Source organism: Micromys minutus, assembly GCF_963924665.1.
Source record: "Micromys minutus genome assembly, chromosome: 20".
NCBI classification, from domain to species: domain Eukaryota; kingdom Metazoa; phylum Chordata; class Mammalia; order Rodentia; family Muridae; genus Micromys; species Micromys minutus.
In genome coordinates this window covers 4,549,099-4,576,413 of record NC_137955.1, presented here as the reverse complement: position 1 = coordinate 4,576,413, position 27,315 = coordinate 4,549,099, and the positions used below count along the sequence as shown (strand labels likewise).

Genomic DNA, 27,315 nt, shown 5'->3' with positions numbered 1-27,315 from the left:
AATGTTCCAGGACTCCCTTAGATTCCCCCACCAGCCCTGGGAAGCGGGCATGATTAGGAAACCACAAAAGGTCAGGCACACTGTTGCTTTCTTTACGCTTTCTGGGGTGCAAAGAAGAAATTAATGGGCTTAGAGAAATATTGTCATTGTCCGTAACTGATAATAGGTATCAGAAGTAAGTTAAAATTAATAAATGCTGACTTCTGAGCTTTGGTGTGAATCTGAATGATTTATAGCCGGCTGGGGATGCCAGGAGAGTGTTCTGCATTAGCTCAAAAAGTAGGGTCATGATGAGAGGAGTCTGTCAATCAGGGCCTGGATTTCCTGCAAGAAGATGGTTGTGGGCAGGGCTCTGAGCAGCCTCAGGAACAGTGGTTGTTCTTTGAACCTTAGGGCTGTTGATACAAGCTGGCCAAAGCAAATTTAATTTTTTCTTTTGTCTTAATGTTAATTTGAGTGAGAGGAAGTGAGGATACGGTTGATGAGCATGAAGGTGTGTACATGGACTGGAATAAATAGTCTGAATCCCCCCCCCCCCCCAACTTAGAATCTTATTTGGGCTGAAAGACCAGAGCTAGGTTTTACATAGGAAGAAAGTCTGCTTGCTTCATTCTTATTCATGGTCAAATCCCCAAATCTCCCTGAAGAGATGTATTCTTCCCAGCAAATTAAAACATCTTTTTTTAGAGAGCCAAATGATGATGGTGTCAACTATTGATGAAGATGAATAGGTGATTCTTTTCTCCATTTCTATACTCCTTCCCCTACTGATCAGGATAGGGTTTGTTCATTTAAACCAAGATCCAATATTTCACTTACCCTCCTCCCTGCAGGCTGTATGCATTGTGCACATCTCCGGGCTGCGTAATGGAGGACAATGTTTGAAAATGTGGTAGCTCATTATAAGGACATTTGACATCAGCATATTTGCTGATGACAGATTGCCGATCACTGGTAATTTAAAGGGATTCTGAGCAGTAGTTAAGGTCCAACATTTTTCTCACATTAATCAGGTCAGATCAGGATAGCCTACATTATAAATTTCTTTCAGACCTCTGTAAAATGTAGATGTCAGAAGCCAATCATACAATCTATAAGGTGATTGAACATGCACAGGATTCTTACCTTATGTGGTTTTATTTCTACTTAATCCAACTATCATAAGAGAAGAGGCAGGTTGATAACATACTGTTTTCCTTTATGGACTTACTTATAAGCACCAGAAAGAGAAAAGAATATTGTAAGGAAAATTGTAGGGAGTGAAACTAAATTGGAATGAGATGGGATTGTTGATTATAACTTATTGATTATAGAAACAGTTATTAAATTCTTATCTTACTTGGTTTTGGAATTTGTAGTCTAATTTGTCACTAGCTACACATATAGTTTAATCTCTTACATGTACTTGTTTAGTGTATGTACCTGTTTGTATGTGCGTGCACACATGTGTGTTTGTGTGTGTGTATACAAGTGCCATGATGCACTCTTGGAGGTCAGAGAGTAACTTATATGGTGTCAATTTTGTCCACCATGTGGGTCCCAGGGATGGAATTATGGCTCTTAGGCTTAGTGGGGAGTCCTTACCCACTGAGCTATTCTTCTAGCCCCATTATTATTTAAAATAAGTACTCACCATGGGGGGGCACCTGCCTGTAATCCAAGCACTTGGGAGGCTGAGGCAGGAGGATTCCTTCAAGACCAGTATGAACAATTTAGTAAGAACTCTGGCTCAAAACAAAGCAAGCACTGACTCTCGTCTGGAAAATATTGGAGCTTTAGTTTATAGAAACTATTGTGGATGGGCCACAGATGAGTGACCTGAGGGAAGGATGTTTGACCTCTAATGAGAGCCACAGTTACATGCAGACACCTATGTTTCATCAGGACATGAGTATCACAAAGTAGCATTGGGTGCAACTTAGCAGTATCCAACTCCAGAACAGCTGTTATCTGTGGGTGTCACTGGGGCACATCTGTCAGAGAGGACCACACAGAGCAAGGTGTTCTGTGAACATGTCATGGTAGCTTAATTGCATCACCTTCCCTGGGATGTTCCTTGATATCCATCCACTGAAGAGCATCTAATGCCATGGCAGCCTACCAACTTTCCTTGCCTTAACAGTCTTCACTTGCTAGTTAGGCTATGTGTTCATTTCTAAAATATAGCAGAGGGAGGGAGGGAGGGGGGAGGGAGGGAGGGAAGGAGAGAGGGAGGAGGGGAGGGAGGAAGGGAGAGAGGCAGCCAGGGAGGGAGGAAGGGAGGCAGGCAGGGAGGGAGGGAGGGGGAAGGGAGGGAAGGAGGGAGGGAGAGAAGGAGGAGGGGAGGGAGGAAGGGAGAGAGGCAGGGAGGGAGGCAGCCAGGAAGGGAGGGAGGGAGGGAGAGAGGCATACTGGGAGGGAGGAAGGGAGGGAGGCAGGCAGAGAGGGAGGGAGGCAGCCAGGGAGGAAGGGAGAGAGGCAGGCAGGGAGGGAGGGAGGCAGGCAGGCAGGGAGGGAGGGAGGCAGGGAGGGAGGCAGCCAGGGAGGAAGGGAGAGAGGCAGGCAAGGAGGGAGAAAGGGAGGGAGGGAGGCAGGCAGGCAGGGAGGGAGGGAGGGAGGGAGGCAGCCAGGGAAGAAGGGAGAGAGGCAGGCAGGGAGGGTGGGAGGCAGGCAGGAAGGGAGGGAGCGAGGCAGGCAGGGAGGGAGGGAGGCAGGCAGGGAGGGAGGGAGGCAGGCAGGGAGGGAGGGAGGGAGGCAGGGAAGGAGGGAGGGAGGCAGGCAGAGAGGGAGTGGGGAGGGACATTGAGATGGAGACTGGGACAAGGAGGGGCTGACCAGGTGGCCTACATTCTGCTCTCTCTGCTCCCTGGTGTTTAACTTTGTATTTAAATGGTGACTTCACTGCATCTCTGCTGGGCTAAGAGTTCTGCCTTCCCCCAGCAGATACTCTTGTACCTATTCATCTTTTGCATGCTTATTTCACTGACTGTTTTGTATTTGCAGACAGGCTGCTTCTGCCTGGTTTCTCTTCTACTCATCCCAGCTAGAGGAGCTACCTTTGAACTTTTACTGACACCACTCACATCTGTAATCCTAGCATGGAACCAGGAGTTCAAGGCTTGTTTAGGCTACATAATGAGCCTCTGTCTCAAAAGCAAAACAAAAAAAACCAACAAAAACAAAACAAAAACTCAAAACATTACCACCAACAAAACCCCTGAATAATCAAAACCTAAAAGCAATAACAAATTTATATCTTTGTTCCTCAAATCCAAGATGTCATTCCTGCTCCTCCAGTTAAGAACCTCATAAGGAATGTGGCTTCATTCTGTTCTACAGCTGGCCCTGTCCAATCAGGCACAAAGGCAGCTGCTTTCTTACTTCCCCAGCAGCTGCTCTCCCACATCCTGACCCGCTGTACGCTGTCCTCTGCTGTATCTTTCCCTTCTCCAGCCCCCTCTAGACCATGGCTTGGGTTGTCTTGGTAGGTAGACTGTATGTCTAAGTTGTGTGTCAGTCTATCAAGCATTTGCACCTGATTAATGTAATGTCTTGGATTTCGAACGTGTGTCTTATTTGAGATGCGACATGCCCTTTGAACAGTGTTTGCAGTATCCTCTACAAACCAGTCCTGTCCTCCTGTTCCTGCAATGTCTCTCTTTATCTCCTAACTGTCCATTTCTCCTCAAACTCCATTTCCTGATTGCACTGGGTAATCTCTCTGTGTACCATGCCCACATAAACTTACCTGGTCTGTGTAGCATGAGCTTAGACAGAAAGGCTTTCTCCCATCACCTTTTTCTAGAACCCCTTGCTGCCTCAGGCGGGACATCTCGGTGCACCTTCTGCAACCCAGGACACGGTTCTCATTGATTCTTCTAGTGCTCTTTGTACTGTGGTGTCAATTTACTTGGCAGGCTACTTTTAAGAACCAAGATTCCTGAAGGTTAGAGGCACTCTAGATGATATTTCTATCTCTGGCACTTGGTAGGAAGTCGACACTGGAATCAATGACTAGAAAACAACTGGGTGCATGATACAGCTGGCTTGGCATCTGTATGTGCTGGGACAAAGACACTGGGATTTTCCTTTTGTCCTTGGGATGGTCAGGCAGTCTGTTCCAGCTGTGCAGAAAAGGGCACAGGTCTGATGAGACCAGAGTGGTTTGTGGAGTTGATCAGCTTTTCTTGCCCAGTTAACTTGTTCCTTTCATTAATTTCCATTGGGATACGATTATTCCATTTCTAAAGCTTTTCTGTCTCTGTGCCCGCCCCCATGTTTATGAGTATACATGGTTTCCTAATCCTTTTTCCACAGCATGGTTACCTGTCTCCAAGTAGCTTCTAATATAGAAAGAGTTAACCTTAGTCAGTGTTTGGCTAGAGCCTATACTTTGGTCATATAATTAGTGTAATGGGTCATAATTTTATATTGAAGTTATCACAAGGACTATCAAAAGTTACACTATGATAAAATTTTAGAAAATTACTGGAAATGACTGCTTTAGTTGGGATGCATGCCAGGAGATAAAATGTTTTTCTTAGTGTGATCTTGTTTTTGGTTAAGTAATCTTGTAATGTTATATAAAACCAAGTTTCTTCAATTTTCCTGTGTGTGACAAGATAATCGGTGATCTCTAACCGTGTCACCAGGTGTCCCTAGCACCTCCCCTCTGTCAGATGTGAGCACTACAGCTCAGATTGCCTGTCCTGCTTCTGCAGTCTCACCTTTTCCGTTTTTTTGTTTGTCTGTTTTGTTTTGTTTTTTCTTTTAGTAAAGAGTTGTTATCCTGAAACTTTGTGTTTAAATACATCCCACTTGTCAGTTGGTTCCTAAGTTAGGCATTTTTGAAGCTTCCAATTGGATTACAATCTCTTGAGAGTACAGAGTAGTCAGATGGGGTTGGACTTCAATCATCACATCTTATATTATCTTAATTTTTCAGATGAAAAGGTGAGAATCTCCTTGAAGATCCCATTTTCTTTCTTCCTCCTCTCCGTTTATTTCCTTGACCAAGATTTGTCTGTTTGTTTATAGATGGGGATCTTATATGGTCCAGGCTAGTTTCAAACTATATATGCAGTGGAGGTTGACCTTGAACACCCCATCCTCCTTCCTCTACCTCCCACTCACCAGTGCTAAGATTACAAAAAGACCTACTTTAAAAGGTAGATTTTATTTTACTTTTTAAATGACAAAGTAAAAACTTAAAAATATTAAAAGGTGACATGAAATTTAGAAATGTATACCAAAATCATATTGTTTTAGAAAGTACAAAAAATTAGATCATGTTTCAATGCAGTGAGATAGTATTGGGGAAAAAAAGTAAATTTTATATTCAGAAGCAAAAGATGGAGTGAAGAGGCCTGTGTCATAAGATGATTCTCTAGAAAGGATAATCAGTTACCTGTGGTATTAATACTGTTAGGCATTTCCCCCTGTTGTGTAACACTTTTCTCCTACATTAAAACATTGTATCCTGCAGTGACCCTATTAAACAGAAAGGTAAACAACTCAAAATAGCTTCAGGAAGTCCCTGAAACTGATCAGATTCTCTAGGCCCCTTCCTGCCAGAGTAAGCCATAAAAGCAGACAGTCCCTCTTAGAAGGGACTGTCTGCCAGATCAGTAGCCTAGAAGAAGCAGAAATCAACCTGAGGCATCTGGAAAGGACACTCCCCTGCGTGTTGAGCTGCCTCAGAGCTGTGCAGGTATTCCAGGTTCACAGCATTATGAGCTGTCACCCATACTGGGAGTAAGCTTTGATGATACAGCTGTTTTTGAGTAATTTCTGCTCTCATAAGTACCCTCTCACCCATATTTCTGTTAGTAACCCCAATAAGACTTACTGGTTCACCAAGCTGGACTTGGGTGGTATCTGTACTTTGTTCTGTTGTGAGTTCCTTATCTGTGTGAGTAGACTTCTGTGTTGTATCTCCCTAGAAAAAGTTTTTGCCACACAACACCCTCAGGTGCTTGTGAATGAGCACATCTTGACTTTAGGTGAGGTCTGTGTCTGTATTTTTTTCTCTCTCCTTCCCTTTCTCCATCCTTCTGATCTCTAATCCATTTTCGATCCTTCCTTGCGAATTCTGCTCTAGGTTGGTTCTTGAGGTTGCAGCCAGGAATTCAGCCAGCTAATGGCTTGACTGAGGTTGGAGAGAGGGCACGTTCAAGATGGCGCCCCTTGTACTGCAGGCATGCTGGTGCAAGCATTTTGTCAGGCAGCCTGGGTTCCCAGTCTTCCCAGTTGTACCCCTCTACAGGGCTGATGGGGTGCAGCTGGCTTGGTGGCAGCTTCTTCTAGATTAATTAATATGAGGCAGGGGAGTTTAAGTGTGAGTTCAAAGATGCGAGTGGAGGTATGGACGTGGAAATAGGAGGCCAGGCCACAAGCTACAGAGTTCCTGCTGTGCTCTGTTCCTTAGAAGCAAGTCCTGAACTCTAGCCTGCCCTCCAGAATGAGCTGTTAACATCATTCGTAAAGCGAGAAGCACCATAGAGTCTGTTGATGTAGGACCATCACCCATGACCAGTGGACTTTCTCAGCTTAGCTTGGTGTCCCCTTGGGCACCCTGATTCCTTCATCTTCTGCCTCTGGATCTCTTCTGTGTATAGGCCATCCTGCATGATTTCAACCATGGAAAACTGCTTCTCGGGGAGGACTTTTAAGCCTGTCAGAGGATTCTGAGTGAAACATCTGCAAGAACAGCCTTTCTTTTCCTGATATTGATTCTTTTTCACAGATCACTTCTAAGTCACTCTCTTGACTTTGATCAGTCAAATGACTCTTCCAAAAGGCTCAAGGCAGGAGGGAGTGTAGCAGATGAAAACTCTATTCTGTGTAGACTATACGCCATCATTGGCATTCTTTAAGAGCAGAGGTTTGACTTAGTAGCAGGGAGGAAGGAGCCCCTGTAAGCAGATCCCCTCAGAGCATATACTGTAGAAGCCCCACTTGGGTTAAGACATACTTAACCTCGAATTTTATTACATACATGATCCTTAAGCCAAGAGGGCTGCTTAAGAGGCTCAGACCCTTCATGTGTATATGTTTCAATTATTTATTGTTCATGTTTCATAACTGGGGCTCTGCTTGGTGTAGTTGTCACTCTGGGACATGCTCATGGATCTGCCCCCATGCAGAGCAAGTGGGTGCTGAAACAGACGTGAGGGTGGTCTTCTAAGTGTGTGATGGGGGGCTTTAGCCTGGGCAAGGGGTACATTCACCGTCCTCCTAGTCACTGGGCAGAGTCCTTGATTATTTTGTGTCTGCAAGGTGAAACACTCAATAGTCTCTTTGCACTCATGCCTCCTGGATTTACTATGTGCAGACACTCTCCCAGCCTTTGGGGATGTACCAGAAAATGACACACACGCAAGTTTCTAACTTTGGGAATAAAACAGGACCCAGTAAAGAGTGGGCGTGGGGTGGAAGGAGTTTCTATTCTGAACATATTTTCTTGTAGATCAGAGTAGGTGATTACTTTGTTCCCTTCGAAAGTGAAAATGTTGAGACTCGGGTCTGTGTTCTGAAGTGTGTGTGTATGTGAGTGGGTGTATTCATGTGTGGGGTGCATTTCGTGCACAGGTACATGGATGAGAGAAGTCAAAGTTAGACCTCTATTTCCTCAGAGGCATCCACTCTGTTTCAGACACAGGGTCACTTTATCACCCTGGAGTTCACTTCAGACTAAAGCTTCCTGGCTGCAAGCCTGAACGGTCACCTCAGCCCAGTTTGTTTATAAATGTTCTACACTCCAGAGTTATGCTGTTGCCTGGGGACTGAACATGGCGCCCACTCTCCTGAGAGGTGTCCTGCCATCCTGCCCCTGGGCTTTGCTGGTGCTGAATATTTCTGTTGTTCAGACTTCTTTAACTTCTTTGACTTTTGTTTTTTCAAACTTGACTAAATACCATTGCTGTCGATGACATTTTGACCATGAGCTATTGTGACTGCCTAAGATTTTCAATTATAAAAATCCTTAAGTGGTACAGGTGGAGCAGCTCCTCTTGGAGAGCCGTGATTGAAGTCTTGACTTGGTGACGTCTCCGTCATCTTCCTGCAGATCTCTTTCTTTTTTGTAATTAGCCACAGTGCCTTATTAGCAAGTGAAAAATGCCACCACTTAACTATGTGCTTTGTGTAATAACCCCTTCTAAGTTTCAGAAATAATCCTCAAGGTTGACTTTCAGACTTTGTCCCTATTCTTATTCTCTGGGAGAAGAAAGGATGCATATTTACATATGGGGTTTTTACTTCACATTTTAGTGAAATGTCATTTATGTAACATGGATGAAAAAAAATACCTCAGACTTTCAGATAGATAGCACTGGCTCTTTACTTCCATCCTGTTTCAGCTGTGTGTGTGTTCAGCTGCCGACAGCAGACAGTTGGGTTTTGATGATTTTTCTTGACCTCTGGGGCAGAGATTCTTGTGGAAGAGGAAGAGGAGATGGGCAAGATGGTGCTTCTTCACAAAGGCGCAGTAGTGGGTGATGGAGGACCAGGCCTCTCCGAGCTCCGCGCTAAAGGAAGATTGAAATAGCCAATGGTTTCATTCCCTGTGGGAAGGGTCACTGCAAGTTCATTTCCGTCTTCTCCTGCCTCCATGGTATACTGCTTTGCTCCTCAGGGAATCTGTCCTCTGAGTATTGGGGAAGAGGGTGAGAGGTGAGGCCTAAGATTGAGTACTGATTAAGATTAGGCATTGACTAAGTTATAGCATTGTGGTTTTTCACACCAAGTGCCCCACTTTTTCCCCTTACCACCACCATTTTGGAAGTTCTGTCCTCTGCAGGTCACATCTGTGCATGTGGGGCTTTGTCTTCTGGGACCTGCTGTTGTGTAACTCCACTCTGAAGATGTGGGGATTTCTTGGTATTAAGAATTGAAGGTCACACTGGTGAACTGATCCAAATGTCTGTCTGCTTTCCACCAGGAAGTTAGGAAGAGCTACCAGGAGCCTTAGCTGGCTGAGGGCTGCTGGAGGTGTCTCTGCATGGGTGTTTCTTTTGGTCAAAGGCACAGGGTTCTGGTCACATGCGAATACTTGAAAAGAAAACATTAAAGCAGTGGTTCTCTGCCTATGGGTTTCCATCTGTCTGAGGTGGCATATCAGCTATCCTGCACATCCGGTATTTATATCCCAGTTCAGAGCAGTAGCAAAATTACAGTTATCAAGTAGCAAAGAAGTAAGTTTACGGCTGGGGGTCACCACAGCATGAGGAGCTGTATTAAAGGGTCACAGCATCAGAAGGTTGAGAACTACTCCATTGGAGGCTGATGTCAACCCTAAAGAGTAACAGATAGGAGGGAAGGCAGTGGAATGCGCAAGCCCCCAAGGAGGGCTGGGGAGCTGGTTTCCGGGCTCAGCACCTTAGATGTGGCTGACCTGGACTTCCATGGTGCAGAACTCTGTGCCATCTTTTCTATGGAAATCACACATGCCATGGGCCTACTTCAGCACATCCCATGCTGCGGAACACAGAAATGCACTTGGCAGATAACTGCTCTACTTTGGCACTTCCTCTGAACATCTTCTCCCCATGTTGATCTTTGCCCACTGGCCTGCTGCAAACACACGTTCCCCTCTTCCTTGAGTCATGTGGTTTCTCGTAGTAGGACTGCTTCTTTTGGAGGTGGTCTTATGGTACTTGGGGGATCCTGGTGAGGAGGTGGTACAGAAATACAGTGAGAATTGTAACATTGAAACATACAAAGAACTGAAAAGGAGGTGGGTCCAGGGGAGAGTCCCTTTCATGTCCCAGATGGCTGGTGACAGTGTGAACTGTACTCAGCAGTAACTTGGGGCTGGGTATCATCTGCACGAGGGGGATGGGGCTGTGGGGTGGGGGAGGAGCAGCAGGTGCTGATGCTTGAAACTTTGGTACCTTTGTTAAATCATTTAAGCGCCTGATGAAAATATTGTGTCAGAGGTTTTAAAGCTGCAGAGAATAGTTGGGATGGTACCTGGCCTGGTTGGGGGAGGGCTATGCATTCAGACCAGAGACAAAGGACGCTTTCAGAGGACACTTCCTAGTCACCTTGCTACCTTAAGAAAACAAAAACCAAAAAGCCAACTCATTCTCCTGTCTGGTTTGCCTGGTGGTTTGCCAGGTGTGGTCTGGAAACCGCATCTTCCTATGCGTCCCAGTGGCTTTGCCTCTTCCGTCTATTCGGGCATCTCCACCCACCCCAGCTCCTTCAGGGTCACACCTCTACCTACCAGCACTCACATGGCTTCACTCCGACCCATGTTTTCCATCCGTCTGTATAGCCAGTATTACTATGAGAAGAAGGAAATTGTGTGTTAGCCACCACATTCTCCACATTATCTAGCCATGTTTGGGGTGCAGTTAGTGCTTGGTGAACTTAGTAAATGAGCAAGGCACCTGAAAACTTGTTGAATAAACGTCTGGACGGTTAATATTTTAAGTTCTGTGGGCTGCCGCACTCTCACTTCCATACATCGAGTGTGTAAGTTGTGAGCAGCAGTGCTCATCAGCGTTTTATCGGTGCACGGGCTGTCCTTCCCAGTGTCGGACACAGCGTCGATGGGGAAGCGGGAATGGGTGTTATGGTTCTGCTGGCTTAGCTAGGCTCCGTAGCAATGAGAAGGGTGGCGCCGACTTAGAGAGAAGCGCGGAACTGGAGACCAAAGGCGTCCGTGATGCTGGTGAGGATGCAGCCTGTCTTCTGAGATCCCTGATAGCATGCGTGTGTGACAGGGGTGTGCATAGCTGGGAGGACCAGTCAAACGGGCTGTGGCCTCGTCGATAAAAGCTGTGCTTCCCGAGGCAAGAGCTAACGTTGTTAATTTTTAAATAAGCACCTGGCAGAGAAATAAATCCATTGCTAAAAACATCATATAAGTTGAAAAAGTTAGAATTTCCATTGTAAATTCAGGTTCTTAAAATAACTTTAAGTCAGCTCATATTGCACATCTGGTTTTTTTTTTTTTTCATGGTGAAATTGAGGTAATTTTTTTCTTTTTTCTTACAACTTTATTTAAAAAGCAGAGATACATGTACAGACTTTTAAATGAATATATTACCGTGGCACTGCAGTGCAGGCATGTGCACCGTGTGTATGGATCGGGTCCGGGCACGTGGCTGTCACCTCAGCGTCATTAGAGGTTGTCCCACCATCTCCCTGCATTCCTTAGCCACCCTCTGTCCATTTTCCCACCCTCCCCACCCCGTCCCACCCCTGAGCACTGGGTTTGTTGAAGAGAACACCCCTGTGTCTGCGGAGTGGAGTTCTGTGCTCACAGGCAGACTTGAAGTTCAAACCTGCAGCTTCCTCAGAGCATGTCTTTTGATTTCAACCTTCAGATAGACAGAGCAGAAGCCTCTCCCCAGTGAGATGTGAGCAGGAGAGAAATAGAAAGCCAGGGCATGGAAGACGAGCTCGGTCAGCGGCTGGGTAGCTTTGTGGCTCATCTGCCTGAGTCTATTTTCAGACCCTGTCAGATGTCCGTGTGTTCACACTTTCCAAGGTACGAACTGGTTGACATTGCAGCTTCTCAGCTTTTCCTGAGGTGCTTGTGCCCTGACACTGTTTTGATTTTTTTTCTTTAGGAGAAAGGGAAATAGAATTATCACTCTTATTGGATAAAATTAGGTGTGATTTTAAATAACAGTTCCAGACTTACTGTTTGTGTAGGTGTGTGTGTGGTGTGTATGTTTGTGTGTGTGTGTGTGTGTGTGTGTGTGTGTGTGTATGTGTTGTGTGTATGTGTGTGTGTAGTCTGTGTGGTGTGTGTATGTTTGTGTGTGTGGTATGTGTGTGTATGATGTGCGTGGTGTGTGTGTGGTGTGTGTGTGTGTGGTATGTGTGTGGTGTGTGTGGTGTGTGTATGATGTGTGTGGTGTGGTATGTTTGTGTGTGTATGATGTGATGTATGTGTGTGTGTGTGTGTGGTGCGTGTGTGTGTGTGTGTGTGTGTGTGTGTGTGTGTGTGTGGTGTGTGTGGTATGTGTGTGGTGTGTGTGGTGTGTGTATGATGTGTGTGGTGTGGTATGTTTGTGTGTGTATGATGTGGTGTATGTGTGTGTGTGTATGTGGTATGTATGTGTGGTATGTATGTGTGGTGTGTATGATGTGTGTGTGTGTGTGTGTGTGTGTGTGTGATGTGTATGGTGTGTTTGTGTGTTTGTTGGGGGTAGGTTATGATAAAACCCTCCAAGCTCTTTAGTCCATTCCCAGCAATCCTGTTGGTCTTATTTATGTTACTCACCTGGTCCTTAGGGGCCTCTTTGAGGACCCCAGAGACCCTTGACAAGTGAATTGTTTGCTGCTTTGACCACCCTGTAGCTCTGGTGAATACTTCTTTTGTGTGATTAAGAGCTTGTACCCAAGGCAAAAAAAAAAAAAAAAAAAAAAAAAAAAAAGTCATTTTCTGGCCTGATTTTTCATGTAGACACTAAAGGCATTTGAACCTATCCCATGCTCTCGTTGCCTAGAGACATTTTCTTCCTGGTGGAGCGAACGTTGGTCCATGGAGAAGAAATGAGTGTGAGAGAGTTTGCTTCTTTGTTGATGAGCAAAGCAGGATTTCAGGTGCGACCAAACCTCTGCCATGCTCTTAACCCCAGTGGACAGTATAAAGCTGCATAGAGGTGCACATAGTGGGGCTGTCTTCTCTGACGTCAACCAACAACGTTGGATTGACTGTACAGAGTTGGAAAACCACTGGGAATCATTTAAGTTGATGGTAACAGTGGATGCATGCTGGGTGTGTCCAGGCTTCCGGAGGCAAAGTACACAAAGATTCGCAGCAGGGTCTACAGTATGTCAGATCTAGGCTCTGGTCTACACGCACACTCCCATGTTCTTTGTCTCTTCTGTGGGCCTCGGCCTTTCAATAATGCCAGGGAATTGGATTCTATACGTTCTTTTTGGCTGTTCCACACCGCTCATGTATTGTGGTTCTTGAGTGCTGAGCTGAGAAACCCACCGATAGGCCACGCCAGGGGTTTAGTTGGATCATTTAGACTTGTTGACAGCAGAATTCCAGCACCTGACTTTCTCTGGGAGTTTTCCCAGTGAACTCCTTAGAGTCCACTGTAGTCCCTGTCAGGGAGGGGTTAAGACCATGGAAGTCAGGCTATGGAGTTAGGGACACTGGACTTGATTCACAAGCTTACCTCTTGGTGAGCTAAAGATGTTGAATCGTTACTTATCTGTCCCCCCCATTTGGCAAGTTAAAAATACTATTAATACAACCTAATCTCGAGACAAGAGAAGTGGTTATATACTAATAGCTTCTGTGATACACATTTGAGACTTTTCTATTCTGGTTTATACTGAAGGAAAATAACCCAGGGGAAGTGTTTTTCCTTCCTGCTTGTTAACCAGGGTCAGAGGTTTTAGTTTAGTTTAATTTTGTTTTTTTTTTTTTCTTTTTGTTATTGGATATTTTCTGTATTTACATTTCAATGTTATCCCCTTCCCTTGCCTCTATGAAGGTACTTCCTCTCTCAACCACCCTCTCCCACCTCAGCACCTTGGCATTTCCCTACACTTGGAAAAAGAGCCTGCACTGGACCATAGGCCTCTTCTCCCATTGATACCAGACAATGCCATTCTCTGCTGCATATGCACGTTGACCTATGGTCTCTCCATGTGTGCTCATTGGTTGGTGTTTTAGTCCCTGGGAGCTGTGAAGGGTTTGTTTGGTTGATAATTTTGTTCTTCCCATGGGGTTGTAGACCCTGTCAGCTCCTTCAGTTCTTTCTCTAGCTCCTCCACTGGGGTCCCCATGTTCAATCCGATGGTTAGCTGCGAGAATTCTCCTGTGTATCAGTATGGCTCTGGCAGAGCCTTTAGGGAGGAATCCATATCAGGCTCCTGCCAGTAAGCACTTTTGGCATCAGCAACAGTACTTGAGTTTAGTGGCTGCATATGGGATGAATCGCCAGGGGAGACAGCCTCTGGATGATCATTTCTTCAATCTCTACTCCTCTATTTGTCCCTGTATTTCCTCCCATGAGTGTTTTATTCTCCCTTCTAAGAGGGACTGAGGCATCCACATTCTGCCTTCCTTCTTTTTGAGCTTCATAAGGCCTGTGAATTGGTTCATGCGTATTTTGAGGTTCTGGAGCTAATATTTGCTTATCAGTTGGGTACATACCATGTGTTCTTTTGTGACTGGGTTACCTCACTCAGGATGAGAGTCTCTAGTTCCATCCATTTGCCTACAGATTTCATGAAGTCATTGTTTCTAATAGCTGAGTAGTACTCCATTGTGTAAATGTACCACAATTTCTGTATCCATTCTTCTGGGTTCTTTCCAGTTTCTGGCTATTATAAATAAGGCTGCTATGAACATGGTGGAGCATGTCTCCTTGTTACATGTTGGACGACTTTTGAATATATGCTTAGGAGTGGTATAGCTTGGTCCTCAGGTAGTAACATGTTCAATTTTCTGAGGAACCACCAGACTGATTTCCAGAGTGGTTGTACCAGCTTGCAATCCCACCAACAATGGAGGAGTGCTTCTCAGACTTTTTAGTTATATTGCTGTTGGAGACAGGATGGTATCAAGGGACTTTAAGAACTTCAGATAAGTAAACAACCACAAGCATAGATTAGATCCCTAAATAAAGGCCAGTGACACATCCAGAATATTAAGATGGCAGGAAGAAAACAGGTGATCCATATATGTAAAATCAAGTTGCATGTGTGCTGTGTTTTCCCCAGTGTCACTGTTCCTGAGCCAAACTTTGAGTAGCGATTAACATTCTGAAAGGTGTATAGGTAAACACTATGCTTTAAGGCTGTCAAATAATGTTAGTCTGTTTTTCATAGCTTCCAGTGATTGAAATCACTGCTTTATGTGCATGTCATATGTGGTTGCAATTAAATGTCTGCCGAATGGTATCCTTCCTTGGGCTCTGACCATGATTTTTTGCTGGCGTTTGCCAAATATGTGTTTGTGAAGATGTTCCTGAGCCAAGGAATTGACCTTCTTGAAGTTGACAGGAAAGTGAGGTGACGATTTGCATATTTCTCTCAGGAGGGAGGAAAGAAAATCAATGTTATTAAGCAGTGAGCCTGTGGTACAGCTCTGCCCAGGTGAGCACCGTTAGGATTCGATCCAACACATCTTAGGACATTTCTAAAACTTACTTCATATTGCTGATTATGTTCATGATTTCAGAAATTAATTATGAAATCAAAGAAGCCAGGCATGGGGTGCATGCCTGTAATCCAGTATTTGGGAGATGAGGCAGGCGAATTTCAAATTTCTGGGCTTTTCTCTCCTGGCAGATATCAGAAAATGATGTTGTTATCTAGTAGTTCACAGCCCAGTGTAAGTATATTCCATTGGTGTATTATTTGATGATAAGTCCATTCATTGAAAACGTGATGGCAACAATCAGCTCTCAGTGCTGCTTCCTCCTGAAGGAGCATCCCTCCGTCAGCCTGGCTTTTCCCTAGGCAACACAGGAGACCACCGTTTGTGCACGGCTAAAGACCGCAGTGATCTCATACATCCTGGGCATTTCACGTCCATAAAGTAGGAACTGGGGCTCTGCACCAGGCGCTTTTTCTTGTGTTTCCTCTTCTCTTCTGGAGAGGGACGGAGGAAGAGAGGCTTGTTCTCTTGGGAGGTCGTCACCACTGGAAAGGACAGTTAAATCACTTGAGTAAGTTAGGGCTTAGGGAACTATTGGCTGACCAGACCTTGTAAACATGGACAGTTTTCCTGACTCTGTTCTTTTCTTCCAGTTTCTTTTTGTTCTCAAAAGTTTTTTTTTGTTTTTTTTTTTTTTCCAGATAGGTCTTTTAGCACAGGCTGACCTCATCTGTGTAGTAGCGGCTAGTCTTACACTTGTGACCCTGCCTCCACCTCCAGAGCGCTGGCGTGACAGGTGTGTGTCACTACCGCTCCCTTGTTCTCACAAGGTGACCCTACTACAGCACATAAGTCAGTGGGGTAATGTAGAAATAGATGAGGGCAAACAAGAATAAAGCAAGCACAGAACAAGGGACCTCGACAGTGGCATCTTGACATATAGGTCCAGATAAGTCTTTGTTGTTGGAGCAGCCCAGTTCTTGGCTAGTTAAATTTAGTCACATCTCTGATCTCAGATACTACGTTTCCCATTTCCCCCAAATTGTGAAGTCCAAGAGTGATTCCAGTTACTGTTTCTGTCTAGTTGTGTGTATGTGTGTGTGTGTATGTGTGTGTGTGTGTGAGAGAGAGAGAGAGAGACAGAGACAGAGACAGAGAGACAGACAGAGAGACAGACAGAGAGAATGAATTAGAGCATTGTGTGAGAGAGAGTATGTGTGTATATGAGACCCAGTGTGCCTGTGTATGTGCGGATATATGTGTAAGCATGTGTGTATATGTATATGTGTTTGAGAGTATGTGTGTGAATGTGTATATGAGCATCTGTGTGCATGTAAAAATCTCCACAAATCCCATTTTAGAAGCTAAAATGAAGTCTGTGTGCGTAAGGTTATGATTGGAGATGGGACACATTGCACTTGCTGGTGAGGAGTCAGAGGCTTGGCTGAAGGTGTTTAGAAAAACATTGCTAGCATGTAGTTTCCAAGGGACAGCCCACCCACAGCCCAGCATCAGTGACACTGGTCCTAGTGCTGAGGCCTGAACACATCTCCCCAGTGTCTCTCTCCAGGCTTGAATGTACCTCCTCATGAGTCTGTATTGTTTGTCTGCTCACTCCTGTTCCAAAGCTAACCCTGGCACACACTGCTTGACACGCTGCATACAGCTGTGCGCATCTGTATCAACCTAGTCATCAGGAAGCCAGGGCAGGTGGGTCTTGAATTTGAGGCCAACCTGGCATAGAGACTGTTTCAAAGAAGAAAACAGTGATAGCAGCAAAACTGCCTACTAAATAAATATTTATAAATGGAGATGGGTGTTGCTCAGGGCCCCGCAGTGCACATCCCTTCCTCGAAAACTATGGATCTGAGCAGCTAGATTTGTAGGGATGTTGCTTACAACATCATTAAGTGGAAGCCTGTGTTCTGAGGGGATGTAATCCAGAATGATTGTCAGCAAAATCAATTAGCAGACCCGATCAGTATGGTCAGGGCTGTCACTCTCTTGGTGGCCTGATAGATCAATACTTAGATATTAGGACGCAGTAAGGGGACATAGCCTATTCTTTGGGCAGTGCCAAGAATAAGAAGTATCTTCTTACATACTGTTGAGCAGTGCTGAACAGAGGTGGGACTCTGAGGGGCAGGTGACTAAGGAGCCACATGCACTGCCTGTCAGCTGGCTAGGGGAAGGAGCAGCTGAGCTGAGCCTTGGAAGATGGCACCAGAGTGAGCAAGGGTGTCTTAGCTACGGGTTGCTTGGATGTGCTATCCCCTTTTATGTCCCCACCACCTAAGAGCTACTCTTCAGACAGAAGTAGCTTTCCTGGGACATGGCCATAGAATTCTGTCCCTTAGCAATTTGGATGGATTCAAGGCTCCTCCCAAATGTCATAACATGACTAATGACACCCACAAGGACTAGAAAATGTGGCTTCTCATGAACCAGGCATTTCTGTGCCCCGGCCTATTCTCTCTTAGGCTATATAAACAGACAAACAAAACCAAACAATCAAAAACCAAAAGACCTGGGTAAAGTTCCAGCAGGTTGAATTCCATGTAGAAATGTTGGCCTGGGTACTCTGGGAAACGCACTGTAACCACAGCACAAGTGGAACCCTTTCTGCTTTAACAGGTGTTCAGGTGCCAGCATGTATGAAATCTGGTAATCTTTACATCCAACTCAGGATGAGTAGGATTGTCACTAATGTTCCGTGGTGAAGAAATGATTCATTAAGAGTTAAATACTTCCATAGAGACACTCATGTGCCAGTCTGGTCTGGGCAGCTGACCACTGAGGGTCACTGACAGCCCTGCAATGGCTGTCCTACCCATAGACGGCTATTCTGTTCCCTAGCCTCTCAGCTTTTAAATCTAATTTTGACATACAGTAGAGTCATTTTAGGTTACCTGTTTGAGTTGCTGGGTGGTGAGGAAGAGGAGAGGAAGGATAAGAACTTGACTGGCATTTGAGCAAGGTCTGAGCAGTTTCAGGATTCAGGTATTTTTGTATCTTGGTTTTGCTTTAGAATATTTAATGACAAGAAATAGAATAACTGAGCAACATTTTCATAACCTATGCTCCTAGTCAATCCATTTCTGTTTTAAGCTCAAAAAAAGAACTTTAGCATTGGTTCCATCATGAATGCAGACGGCATTGGTGATCCCTTTGAACTCATGACCTTTGGCCTTAGGGCACATGCATTCTGAATGGGTGTTTAAAATGCATGTGTCACATCTTGGGAATGAATGAAGAATTTCAGAAAAGAGGAATGGAGCAGAGAGAGATTGGATTGACGGACACACGTGAATCTGCCAGTAGGGATGTAGTTAAAAGGTCGAATAATTCATTATTTAGGGATCACCTTCAGAGATAGCCCTGTTCAAAAATTAGCACACTGGCTCAGTATACATAAAAGGCTCTTTATTGGATGTCATTTGACATGACCCAAGGGTCTTCCCATACATGAAATGCTCAGCTTTGTCAGTGTAGTGTAGACGCCTTTCAGCATTTCCTCTTGATTACGCTGGGTGTACTTTCTTATTTTTTAATAATAAAGTCTCATATAATAAACACGTGTTCTCTGTTTTTACTATTGTTATATTTTATCTAAATACCTCTACCTATGATTAGCAACTAAATATTCATACTAAAAATCTTTCCCTTTTATTTTATTTTCTTATTGTGCCCTATTGTGGGGAAAGGGCAGAAAAAAAAATGAGCAGAATTTCTTGTTACTCACACCATAGCTGGTGGAAAATGGCAAAAAACCAAGCATAAAAGGATCTTATATGTGACGTGGCAGTAGATGCTATGAAGAAAAGAGAAGGAAAAATCTTAAGCAAGGAGTGTGGCGTTCTATACAGTTCACACCAAAGCCTCCGGGGAGACTGCTACTCAAGTGAGTCCTGGACCTGGAGGAGGCAAGCTAGCTAAGAAGCCTCCTCGGAAGGAAAAGTGCACAGGGCTATGTTTGCAGCCATCACAGAGCTGCAGGAGAACAGGGACACTGTTGGCGTTGTGAGGCAGGTGGGAGGGACTGGCAGGAGTCGTAGAGACCCCAAGTTGTTCTGAGCTGAGGAGCCTCTGGCAAAGGACTCCACAGCTGGGGCATCCGGCATATGCTTTAAAGGAGGCACTGGCTACTCTCCTATTAGTGAGAAGGCAGAAGGAACCTTTGGGAGGTTGTGAAAGGAGAGGTCACATGTCTCAGGGACAAGATGACAACTGGAGAGGTGGAGAAGGGACTGGGTTTGGAGCTGTATTGTGAAGGAGGAGTTAACAGACATACTAAGTTAGGCCTGTTTATAAAGCTGTGTGCTCATTAGCCAGGATAAACGAGTTTCTGTAACATTGGAGCATCTCTGTCTCTTTGTAAGATCCTTGTGAAAACATCGAAACTTTGAATGAAGGGCTGGATGTTCCTGGCAGCACCATTTCTGAAGATAAGTGGGAGAAGGAAGTTAAGCCGGAAGCGTGGTGTTTGTGGATGGTGAAAGCGTGTACTAGGAAGATGGCAGGGGGTTCCAGGAAAATGTGCCCATGGTTCACATCTACAGATGCGACAGTGATGGGAAAACTGAGGGACCAAAGATGTGATGCTCTCATAATGCCTTGACCTACTTGGATTCATCTTCCTTGAAGGCAGGAGCCACGTGTGACTGTGAAGCCTTTTCACAGACAGCAGGGAGGGAGATGATGGCAGGAAACGTAGATGTGAGACGGCTGCCTGCCTGTGTCTGATGAGCAGATGAACGTTCACTCACGACTATGCCAGGTCATGCCGCTCTGATTTCCTAAGATGCTTTTCAAGGTCTTGGGACAGGCTCCTAACAAGAACAATGTCTCTCTCTACACCTCTGTGTGAATTCTTAATTTAGTAATGTACAAATGGACGCCAGTGATCTATGGTCTAGTCACCATCATCAGGACTGTACAAGGTGGAGAGACTCAGTGGAAACCAGGTAAATGGCGACGTTTGGATCTGATGTGTACCGTCAGCTCCTGGGTGCGATGAAGTGTTTTTTAAGAGATTGTGAGTGTTGGATTCCCCGCAAGAAGAAAAAAGAAATGGAAAATAAAGTGTCAGGTTGCAGTGGGCCATTTTGAAACACTTTGATTAATTACTATAAAAAACTAAAGCCTGGGACGATGCAGAAAATTTGGAAAAATGATATGTTTAGAGAGAGCCCTGTTGGGAGTGTGAGCCGACAGGAGAGAAATGGCATCCTGGAGTGCCGCTCTGTTCATGGGTTTCTCCTGTTCCTAAGACATTTCGGCCTTCACTGTTCACGCCTCAGTCTTCCCAGGTTTAGAATAGCAGTCTTCTCTTGAGGCTGTGGCTCCGATGGACTATTGGCTCATGCTTTCATTTCTGTGATGGAAAAGGGGTTGAGTTTTGTTTTCTTTCCTTTTTCACCCACACTTTCTCTTTAATTTCCATCTCTTTCACATATGCTTAATGTCATCTGTAACTGTTGGAAATACATAAGGTGATCCCATGATTCCTGCTTAGGAAAGGCTTCTTTTTTCTTTTACTCTTCTATCCTCTGTCGATTTGCATTATAACACTCTTCCCCAGAGTAATTAATTGTAATTCTGCAAGGGAATGAAAAACGGGCCACAGAAGCTGATGGAGCTGAAACAATAAATATTTGTGTTTTATGCAGCTGCCACTAGTAATTAAGAGAAAATAACTAAGTAGAATGGACCCGAACCCGCTCGATTGCTTTGAAGGGGTGGCCACTAATTCTTGGTACATTTATTAGCAGGAGCAAGCATGGAACAGTTTGCTGAATGTCTGTGATACACTACCACCTTGTGGCCACAATTTTTCTAGTCATGGAAAAGAGCAACTTTATTAAGTCTACACGATTAGAGCTTTATTTCGTAGTTTTCCCAGCCTTTTCCTTATGGACTTAATTCCAAAGACTGGAGATATTGAGTAAGAACATATAGATTATAAAATAGAGGCATTTAAGAGATTATGTTCTTAGAAGAGGCATGTCTGCAGCTAATACTGGGGGGCGAGGTGGTCACGCATGGATGGGGGGCAGGTGAACATGTGGAAGACACAACTGTCTACAGGTGTTCTCATGAAAGTGGAGAACATATTGACGTGAGCGCTTTGACCCATGGGATTCTTTTGTAGAAAGCTGTCTCTTGAAGTGACTGGTTTCTCTGATTCTTGTGACAGGCTTTCTTTTTAAGAGCTATAGAGTGATATCAGGATGTATTGATTTCCATTAAGGGCTGCAGTGCTTAGAAATTCCTCTCCTGTGCCTGTATGTGCGTGAGCAATATGGGAAATTTGATCTGCTTTTATATAGCAATATTTCAAATTGGGGAGGGTTCACAGAAGGACATATTTTATATAGAGGTCCAGAATACACATGTATATGTGTAATTCACTCAGTTATGAAATGATATTCCTTTTTGCTCTCTCTCTGTGTATAGTTGTATAATGTTGAGTGTACATGTGTGTGTACGTAGATGCCACAGGACAGCCTCAAGCATTCTTCTTCGGGGTCTTCCACCCTTTGGGAGAAGTCTTTCATTGGTCTGGAACTCTTCAGATAGGTTGGGCTAATTTGCCAGCAAACCCAGGCACCCAATCCAGTCCAGTGTTGGGATTACAAGTGTGTGCCACATGTCAAGGGATTACAAGTGTGTGCCACATGTCAAGGGATTACAAGTGTGTGCCACACATCAAGCTTTTACATGGGTGCTGGGGAACAAACTTGGGTCCTTGTGCTTTCATGCAAACACTTTGGTGACCAAGCCATCTTCCCATGGGGTCTAATAATCTGCATTAAAATTGGGGTCATCTGCTGAACTGAATCCTGTGGCCTGCTCGTGTGAGTGACTGCCGTCAAAACCTGCTCCTGGGATTTCGAAGTGAGCAGTAGTGACTCTCAGATGGAGGTACAGGAATAAAATGTCAGACTGAAACCGTGCTGGAAGAAGTGTCGGCGAAGGAGATGCGCACAGGAGCCTGAGAACCGGTGCTGGGTGTTCCCAGGAAATGATACCACTGTGCTTCTCTCCGCAGCTTGACCACATACTGTCTCCGCCACCCATGCCGTTTCGGAAATGCAGCAACCCAGATGTGGCCTGTGGCCTCGGAAAGTCCCTGAAGTACAAGAGGCAGCTAAGCGAGGACGGGAAGCAGCTGCGGCGAGGGAGCCTGGGAGGAGCCCCCACTGGTGAGCCAGGGACAGGGGTGGGAAGAACTGTTCGTCTTCTACAGGGTCCTGGACAGCCTTGGAGTTCTGTGTAGAAAAGTCTACCTTCAGATCCTTTTCAACAGTGTTACTTAGTCCAGAAAGCCGTTTAAATTAAGAACTTGAGCAGTAAAATTTATGAAATATAGTTTATATACAACGACCAGGTCATATTTTGTATATACACAAATGCATTTAGGAAAATTCATATTTTTGTATAACTACCAGCATGATCAAAATATAAAAATGTAGCTTGAGATAGACAACAAGCCACACACACACACACACACACACACACACACACACACACACATACACACACACACACACACACACACACAGGCATATGTACAGAGAGCCAGACATTCACAGATGCACACAGACACACACATTTGGAGACACACAGTCTCAGTCTCTCTCTCTCTCTCTCTCTCTCTCTCTCTCTCTCTCTCTCTCTCTCTCTCTCTCTCACACACACACACACACACACACTTACACACTCTCTCTCACACACACACAGACATCCATACAGAGACATAGGTGCACACAGATGCACACACACACACAGACAAACATACAGAGCCATAAACACACATAGGGACAACACACACATACAAACTCCTTGTCCCAAGATAACTATATATCCACTTTCCCTGCAGACCAGATTAATGCTAAGTTTTGATGTTAACTGAGACATAGTCTATGCCTTGTGTCCGCTCTGTTTCTTGATATATTCCATTTTAACACTATATTATTGTATCAATAGTAAGTATTCACAAGAAACTGACAAGGTAATAAAAAAAACCATTATGCTTAATCTTTACACACCAAGAAAACTTTCACTAATTCCAGGTTACATCTTGTTTTAAATATACTTTATGCTCATTGTGACTAGTAAGATCTTAATGCACATTATCAAACCTTTAAAAAAAAAAAGCACTGACAAAAATGTATTCATATATTTTTATGCAAAATACTTAAAATCTGTACATTTGTCTGTTTTTTTAAAAAATAAAGTTGTTCAATTAAAAAAAAAAAAGAAAAAAAAAAAAAAAAAGAAATCGACAAGGTGCCCAAATACAAACACTTGATGCTTCCACCAACAGTAGGTGAGCACACCTGGTGTGCCTTCTCACCAACCTGTGGTTTGGCCAGTCTTTGTGAATTTGGTCATTTTCATTGTCCTACATAATGTAGTTTTCTTTTACTAGAGTTAGCTACAGTAGTTAGCTTCCTGTTACTCCAACGGGAGCCTGAGACGATCAGATTATAAAGAGAGAAGGTTTCTCTGGGCTTGCTGCTTCAGTACACTTGGTGGGCTTTGTTGCTTTGGGACTGTGTAAATCAGCACCCCAAGACAGTGGATTGTGACTGATCATGCTGTGGTGGGAAAGTACAGAGAGAAAGATGGGGAGCTGGTTCCCACAAGTCACTTCAAGAGCACGGTCCCAGTGACCCCTGAAGACCTCCTGCTGGACCCCACCTCTTCAAGCTTCACTGCTTCACAAGAACGCCGTCCTGGATCCAGCCCTTTAACACTTGAATCCTTAGAAGTCACATGTGACAAACTATAGCATGAAGGTGTTGCAGGGCATGCTCTGTGCTTATTAGAGGCTCATATTTTTTCATTTGTGAGATATCTATCAAATCTTCCCCCTTGTAAAACTACAGAGTTGCAGACATGTCACCTAAATGTTTAGGCACAGAAGCAAACTGTGTGTTACTTATGTGTGGGCTGTTAAAGCTGTTGTCTGAGACACCATGAGAAGAGTAAGTAGGACTGCCTGGGAAGGAGAAGGGGCGGGCAGAATGGTTGGCAAGCCAGACAGCAAGAAAAGGTTGTTCTGATAATTGATTGGAAGCAATTCTGTTTTTAAACTGTGGGTGGGGAGGGATCTAGAATGTTCTTAGCATGAATGCTATGTGTTGGTGGTGAGAAATCAGTTACCATGATCTAGTCATCCTTTATTATTGGAAATAATTGAAGTTTGCAGTGCATGCATTGAAAACTATACCAGGACTGGTATGTGGTTCCGTGATAGACCACTTGCCTAGGCATTCGTGGTACCTAGGTTTGAACCCAGTACTACAGGAGGAAAGGAAGCAAGAAAGATGAAGGAAATGAAGAAAAGCATATGTTATTCTGTGGGTCTGTGTAATTATGGGTCATTGAAAATAAAGTATTGAAAAACACAGAGTGGTGATAAAAATGTTCCATCTGAAACGGAAGCTTTTTTAAATCTAAAAAGCCAACAAACAGCTCCTATCTACATTTATATAAGTACCTTATATATTTACTTATATTTAAGTTTTTGCTTATAAGTTTTATTCTAGTTTTAGAAAAGATAAAGCCAAATAAGAATAAGTTAAAGCAAAAGACTTAGAAGAGGCTCCTCATTTCAACTCTGATGTAAACTAAACTATAATGCACTAAGGTTTTACTTCCTTTCCTATTTCATCTTAGTGACTTTTTCCCTCTAAACATAAATATTTTGAAGGAACATCATTGGTTTTAAGCCCTGAAGGAAGTTTTGTCTACATATGACAGCCTTGTCTGCCAGTTCATAAATGGTCTGGAAAATACTTTGAATTATGTTTTTTTTTTTAATTTTAGAAATATGGGCTTTGGCTTTCTGGAAATGGAATTTCTAAGGAACGGAAATACTGCTGCCACACAGTCAGTAAAGTTGGAGCAGTTGGTCCAGAGAGGCACACTACTAGAAGGGAGGGAGGGTGATCCAGGCCCAGAGAACGATTACCTTTAAAAAAAGCATGCAGAGCTAACACAGTGGCTCAGTAAAGTACCTGCTATGTCAGTGTGAGGTGCTAAGTTTGAACTCCAGCCATGTAATAGCAGGTGTGGAAGCATTCATCTGCGTTCCCAGTATCAAGGAAGGACAGTCCTGAGGACCCTCTGCCAGTCTGTCTAGCACAATTGGGGAACTTCGGGTTCAGTGAGAATCCTCATTTCATATACCATAACATGTATGTGTATATACTAACATATACACTTACACACATCCACATGACACATGCATATCACACACACACACACACACACACACACACACACACACACTACATACACGGTGGTGCATACATATCATCATCAAAGTTCTTAGAGGTAGCAGCAAGAGGCAGGTTTTGAGTTCAAGACCAGCCTGAGCTATCTGTTGAGACCCTGTCTCAAAAAATAGAAAAGTTGCTCTTCCTGGTGAATAGCCAGGGCTCACATTGGGTTCTGCTGATGCTTTCCTGCTGCCTGTTAGGAAGCTTTTACTTCTGTGGTGGTGGTGGCCTAAGGGATACAGTCTAAAGAGTCCTGGAGTCAAACCCTTAGCCAGTAGGTAGGGCAGTGAAATCCTGATGGTTAAGAGTCACCCTGTTCATTCATTTTAATTAGAAAGGTTTTTTACTTGACCTGATTTTGACAGCTGGGTAGTAACTGTTCTCACCTTTTACTACTTAAGTAGTTTATTAAAAGCTTTGAAACAATTCAAAATCTTCCAGCTTATGACCTGGAGCATGGAATTTGGCCTTTAGCTTTATGGGAACGAAGACTTGAACCTGGATCCCATTTCTTACTCTTAGCAGCTCTTTCAGGCCTGTCCTCCTATAATTTGGATGCTATGCGGCCATCATGGATGGCTAAGTCTTAGGTGAGATATTCTTAAAAAATGTTTAATCAGACTCAGAAGATCTTTAAACAACCATTGTGAATGGCTACATCTTAGGTGAGATTTTCTTAAAATATGTTTAATCAGACTCAGAAGATCTTTAAACAACCATTGAACATAGGTGACCTATTTGGAAAATAGGTCCGTGAAAGCTGAGGTTTTGGGGGTAGGAGAAAGCATTGGTCCTCTAGATAGCTTAGCTGAGTATTTGGCAAAGAAACATGTGGGAAGAGCTTGGCCCAGCAGTGGGCAGCTATTAGCATTGTCAGTGGAAGTGACTAAGTTAGGGAGCTTTGGTGTTGGTGGAGAACGTGAGCTCACCAAGCTCAGCTTGGTGCCCTGGTTGATTCCATTTTTGCTTTTTAAAATCTGTTTCCAAGTCTCCCATTGTAGTCTGGGCTAGCCTGAAACATACTGTATAGCCCAAGCTAGCCTTGAACTCATGGGAATCTTCTTGCCTCAGCCTCCTGAATGCTGGGTTTATGGGATTTAGTACCAGGTTACAGGATTGTAGGATTCTATCTTCTCGGTGCCTTACCTGAAATATGTACCAGACACTGGGGCTCGGGTAAGACAGCATCATCCGTAAGTCTCAAAAGCAAAGCATCTACCAGTCTTAAGCAGCAATGACCATATGACCTCACCTGGGAACAAACCCTGACAGTTCATCTTATAAAAGTCGATCTTGTCACCAGAGCCCTGTGTCTGATCTAGCGTCTTCCTTCATGCTCCAGCAGCGTTTCCCACTTGATTCCTTTCAACTCTGGATCATTGGTGTGGTGGCATTGTACTTACAGCCATGGTGTGGAGTAGGGACAGGAGGTCCAAGCATTGGAGTCTCCTTAGAGACACAGCGAGTTGGAGGCCAGCCTGGACTCTTCCCTGCCAAAAACTAAACTAAAGTCAAAGACTTTGTATGAAAGCTTTCCTTATGGTTTAAGACATTTACTGCCTAAGTGTAAATTGAAAAATTGCACTGAGCCTTTAGCTTTTTAAGAGGAGAATCCTTGGCCTAGTCATTAGTTATTCCTAATGATATCTAATACTAAAATCTTCCTGTGTGGCACGGTCACTTGCAGCAAATTATATTTATTGATTTATTTAGCCCATGAGACAAGAAGCACGAATCCCTGTTTTACAGACGGAGATGCTGAGGCACAGGCATGGTGCTTGTAAGCCAGAGCCAGAGATTGTACCCAGGCAGGTGCCTCCGCATCCAGTATGAAGCTCTTAACATAGCAGGTACCCAGCAGGTTTAAAATGAACTTTAAATTCCAGCAGGATTAATTAGAGTGAATTTTAGATAGGAGAATCTTTCCTCTCTTGGAATCTGGGGCTGTGACTCAATCTG

General features: G+C 44.2%; 1 protein-coding gene across 1 annotated transcript in view; it reads left to right on the top strand.

Moving 5' to 3' along the window:
* MAST4 (microtubule associated serine/threonine kinase family member 4) overlaps nt 1–27,315 on the top strand; it is a gene marked incomplete at its 5' end in the record, with an annotated part of 555,822 nt that overhangs the window by 129,058 nt on the left and 399,449 nt on the right. The window contains one exon of the mRNA XM_080933665.1: nt 22,116–22,269. Within this exon, the coding sequence (XP_080789791.1) occupies nt 22,116–22,269 (154 nt within the window). The remainder of the gene's footprint in view (nt 1–22,115; nt 22,270–27,315) is intronic.